At 48.5% G+C, this 5,321-nt stretch overlaps 1 protein-coding gene across 1 annotated transcript in view; it reads left to right on the forward strand.

The window, feature by feature from the left end:
- The first annotated feature begins 2,244 nt into the window (after positions 1-2,244).
- The window catches only part of Catsper1 (cation channel sperm associated 1), a 9,312-nt gene continuing 6,235 nt past the window's right edge, over positions 2,245-5,321 (forward strand). Inside the window, exons 1-2 of the mRNA XM_021208931.1 lie at positions 2,245-3,205; positions 4,179-4,385. Of these exons, the coding sequence (XP_021064590.1) occupies positions 2,245-3,205; positions 4,179-4,385 (1,168 nt within the window). The remainder of the gene's footprint in view (positions 3,206-4,178; positions 4,386-5,321) is intronic.

Below are 5,321 nucleotides of genomic sequence, written 5' to 3' on the forward strand. Positions count from 1 at the left end.
TGCTGGACCAAATCTGGAGAAATATATATATATATATATATATATATATATATATATATATATATATATGACAGTCTCAACAACACACATTCACTTGAGACTTCACACGCTCGCTCAGAGCATCCTTCACTTCCCACACCTTCTACCTTGAGACAGGATCTCTTATTGTTCAACACTACATACAGCAGCCTAATTAGCCACGCAGCTTCTATAGAGTCCCCTGGTTTTGCATCCCATCTCTCCATTGGAGCCTAGGGATTTCTGACACTTGTGATGCTGTGTCCAGTGTTTAAGTGGGTTCTAGGGAGCCGAACTCAGGCCCGTACAGCTTATACAGCAAGCATTTAACCCATAGAGCCACACACTTTTTCTCGGTCTTGATTTGGCATTACCCTGATGGGTCACCTTCAGCTTGTTGAAGTTCTTGGTTTTTGAGATAGGGTTTCACTGTAGTGAAGCAGAAACTTCTAGTTCTTAGGAAAGTTAGTGATAACAAATGCACATTTGCTGGGACACACAGGTGAAAGGATGTCTTGCTAAAGCAAACACACGAAAGACTGTTTTCCTGAAGTAGGCATAGGTGAAAGGATGTTTGAATATAGCAGACATGTGAAAGGACACTTGATGAAGGAGCATAAATCTGACCCCACAGACAGTGGCGGATGAACACTGAGCCAGGGTTTGGCTTGCTCTGCCTGCTATTCTATACTAAAGACTTTTTTTTTTGAAACAAAATAAACACATATTGTGGCCTTGGGGCCGGGGTGGGGGGTGGGGCACAGCCACCCCCTCCCACCAGCTACCTTCTTCAAGTGGAGGCTAAGGCCAAGGTTGAAGGGCTGCTGGAGGTGAATCCTTTCAGGAAAAGGCCTGAGGGGAGGGGTAACTTGGAGGATGGGCAACACCAGGCTTCCATAACCATGGAAGGCTGCAGAGATTAAGGGCTGCAGGCATCCTGTCTTAGGTTGTGTCTGCCAGATCCTCTGTTCCTTGGAGCTGCTCGGGTCCCTGAGAGACTGTATCCCTGGGATGGGTCAGCAGGGCTGCTCGGGTCCCTGAGAGACTGTATCCCTGGGATGGGTCAGCAGGGCCAGTTGAGTGATGACCGTCAGACCAGTTTCTTCTGTGGATCTGAACCTGGGGGGGGGGGCGGATCTTCTCTGTAGCAGCCAGCTGCACACCTCCATTCTCTGCCAGCCCCCCCTTAGTCCTGTCCTCAGCGTGAGGGAGCCCATTTACATAGCAATGTTGAGCTCAACTTGTGATAACCCTGACATCTTGGGGAAATGCCCAAGAACCGCTCTTCATGGTCCTGCAGCAGCTTGCCAATTCCGTGGCCTCGCCTCAGGCCAATTGGCAAGTCTGGTGGTTTCTTCAGGATTGAACTACAGTTGCTGGTTTGTGCCTGCTGTCTGCTTGATGAAAGGACTGGTCTGCAGCTGCTGAGTTGTATTTGGTGTTTGCTACAGGACTGAACTGCTGACAAAGATCGAGCTCACCCCCAAAGAACTATTGCTGAACAGGTCCACTTCCATATCCTAATAACTCTCCTCTTCCACTACCTCTGCGGGGTGGTGGGCTAGAGAAGAGGTTGAAAAAAAAAAGTAGGTGGCGGACCGGGCATGGTGGCGCACGCCTTTAATCCCAGCACTCGGGAGACAGAGGCAGGCGGATTTCTAAGTTCGAGGCCAGCCTGGTCTACAAAGTGACTTCCAGAACAGCCAGAGCTATACAGAGAAACCCTATCTTGAAAAACCAAAAAAAAAAAAAAAAAAAAAAAAGTAGATTGCAAAAAATGTATGCCTACAGTGTAGCCCTGGTTGACTTGGAACTCATTGTGTAGACCAGACTGGTCTTGCGCTCACAGAGATCTGCCTGCCTCTGCCTCCCGAGTGCTGGGTTCGGGGTCTTTACTATCACACCCAGCCCAGTCTTGTGACTTTACAATAAAGAGGTGAGTGAGATATGATAATTCTTTTTCTTCGTCTTTTATTTGTTTGGGTTTTGTTTTGTTTAGACACAATAGTTCTCAATTCTGAATGATAAGCCCAAAGAAAGTCCTCATTTGTAAAATGAGACCTAAGCACACTGATGACATCATAGAAAGGAAAATTCCAAGAGCATAGTCAGAGTTCCCTGGAAGCTGGGGCTGTAGTTGGATTGAGCTTAGCTTGAGGAGACCCAGAAAAGGGATTTTGGGTTATACACTTGAGCTGTCTTTGTTCCAGGGGCTCCAAGACAGTCATGGATCAATCTTCAAGGAGGAACAAGTCTTACCATGAGACACACCCCGGTAGCTTCGACCCAAGCCATCAATTCCAGCCATCATCCTCTCACCCCAACCCCCATCCCCACCCCCATCCCACCCTGCATAGGCCAAACCAAGGTGGCGTCTATTATGATTCTCCTCAACATGGGATGTTACAACAACCATACCAACAGCATGGTGGGGTCCATCAACAAAATGAATTCCAGCATTTGCGTGAGTTCTCAGACTTCCATGATAATGCTTTCTCCCATCATTCCTATCAGCAGGACAGGGCCGGTGTCTCTACATTACCTAGTAACATCCCTCACGCTTATGGTGGAGCTCACCCCCTTGCTGAGTCTCAGCACTCTGGTGGACCCCAGAGTGGACCTCCCCACCAAGATGATCCCCATAGACCCAGTGAACTTTTGTCCCACCCCTCCTCTACTGGCAGCCACCAAGGGACAACCCATCGACACCATGAGAGGCTTCACCATCTTAACCCCCAGCAGGACAGAGATCAATCTCAACAGGCAGACACCATTTCCTATCGCTCCAATACGCGGCCCTATCGCTCCAATGCGCCAAGTCGCCAGGAAAGACATCGCCTCCAAGCTGATTCCCAGCATGAGGGCCAGCGCGCCCACTCTCACCGTGGTGAGCGTGATGAGCATCCCCACCACAGGGAGCAACGACACTATCACTATCACGGAGATCATATGCAGCGCAGAGAACGTATCCATCATCATCGCTCCCCAAGTGCCTCCCAACTCTCACACAAGTCTCACAGCACAGTTGCCACTTCTCCATCTCATGTGGGATCGAAAAGCACAGCCAGTGGGGCTCGGTCCGTCTTTGGAGGTCGCTCTCATGTTTTCAGCAAAACTCAGTCCAGGGAGAGCTTGAGAGAATCGGCTTCTTTTAGTGAAGGGGAGGATCACGTTCAGAAACGCAAAAGTGAGTCTTTCCTGGGGTCCCAACCCAGACTCCCCCTTCCCTGCTCAGATTCATATAGCTCTAGCCCAGACCCTGAACTGGCTGTTTAGCCACCAGGAAGCCCAGTCCTCACTTGTGTGTGCATTCAATCAGCCATTCGCTTCTGGCTGCTCACTGCCCCTTACTCCTTACACTATGGCTCTGAAAGTCTTGCACTGCCTCCTCTAGCCCTCGCTCCATTCACTCACATGTGCATGTCTTCACCATTGAGGAACTAATCGAATGTAGATACCCAGTCTTCCTGGGGCCTGGCAGTGCAGGGAAAAAGCTAGGACAATTGCTTCACTCACAGGGTCCAAAGGTAGGGTTGGGTTCAATCCCAGGCCATCTAATGATAGGAGCCTGGCATCTTGTGCATCAGGAGATTTGCTTCTGTGGATTCGGTGCCCACATTTGCTCCACTAAACTGTGAAACACTTGCTGAGGACATATTCTGAGAACTAATACTAAAATGAAAAACCAATTTACTGGAAAGCATGGAGAGATCTCAATGGTTACAGTCTCCCAGACTCTGTGCCTACTAGTTCAGCAAACACAGCAAAAGACTCATGAGTGACTAGAGGGGGACTAATGACTTACTGAAAGGGAATTGAAGTGGTCAGGGTAGGATGATTTAGCAGGGTCTTAAATGGGAAAAGAGATCACCAAAAAGGCAGGATGGTAACAAGAATCAGGTTTTCTTTAAGTTTCCACATGAGCAAAGATAAATCTAGAGTTGTAGGGTCAGGAATGTTTAGAACCTACCAAGCCAAATCCCAAACATCTTGGCCCCTGATGTGGAAGGTGACCCCAAGATCAGTACAGGACAAGCAGGGTGGCAGGCACGTTATTGAGTAGACAAGAGGACTGAAAATGATGCCCAGCTGGGAGGGCACCTGGGATCACGGCACCCCATCACTACCTGCATGAGCATAACTTTCTGACTCCTTTACAGAGGCCCAGAGGGCCCGCAAGAAGACGCACGGTGGAAATATCTTCCAATTGCTATGGGGAAAAATAAGCCATATCCTTTTGAGTCTTCAACAAATGATATTGTCACTGACCCAGTCCCTGGGCTTTGAGACCTTTATCTTCATCGTGGTCTGCCTCAACACAGTCATCCTTGTGGCCCAGACTTTTACTGAGCTAGAGATCCGAGGTGGTAAGAGTCACGGGGCCTTGTCCCTATACTGAATTATTGGTGTGGCTCCAGGTCCTCCTATGAGCCTGATCCAGTGCCAAGAGGTCTTTACAATTTATGTTAAGCCCAGCAGTGGTGATGCATGCTTTTAATCCCAGCACTCAGAAAGTAGAGGGGCTCAGATCTCTGTGTGAGGCCAACCTGGTCTACAGGTCCCAGGATAGCCAGGGCTATACAGAGAAACCATGTCTCAGAAAAAGCAAAAAATAAAAGCAAAAGCAAAAGCAAAAACAAATCAACAACACAACAACAACAACAAAAACCTTAAGTTTCCTCATCTTTGCCTCCTGGCAACTTGTTGACATTCCCAGAGGTAGAAATAGTCTGAGGTCCTGCAGAAAACCCAACGAACTGCAGGCCATGCTGTTCATAATGTAGCCACCAGGTGGCGATATGCTTTGAGTATACCACCCCAGGTGGGCTGGGTGCTGGGAAGACCTCTAGAGTGGAAGGCCTGAGAACAATGGCCTCTGGAGCCGGATGATTGAAGAGTCGTCACTCAGTGCACTGCATGCAACACCGTCCAAGGCTGCAGTTTTAGAACATGTTAAATGCTTATAAAGAACTCTGCCAAGCCTGTTTCTTGTTCCTATTTTACAAAGAAGAAAACCCACAAACTGCGTGGTTAAGTCCTTTAAAAGAGCTAGGGGGGCTGGGCATATACCTTTAATTCCAGCAGAATGAAGTAGAGGCGGGCAGATCTCCATGAGTTTGAGATCAGCCTGACCTACATAGCAAGTTCCAGGCTAACCAGAGCTACATAATGAGACTCTTGTCTCAAAAAACAAACAAATAGGACTGGTGAGATGGCTCAGTGGGTAAGAGCACCCGACTGCTCTTCCGAAGGTCCGGAGTTCAAATCCCAGCAACCACATGGTGGCTCACAACCATCTGTAA

Source organism: Mus pahari, chromosome 1 (genome assembly GCF_900095145.1).
Source record: "Mus pahari chromosome 1, PAHARI_EIJ_v1.1, whole genome shotgun sequence".
NCBI lineage: Eukaryota > Metazoa > Chordata > Mammalia > Rodentia > Muridae > Mus > Mus pahari.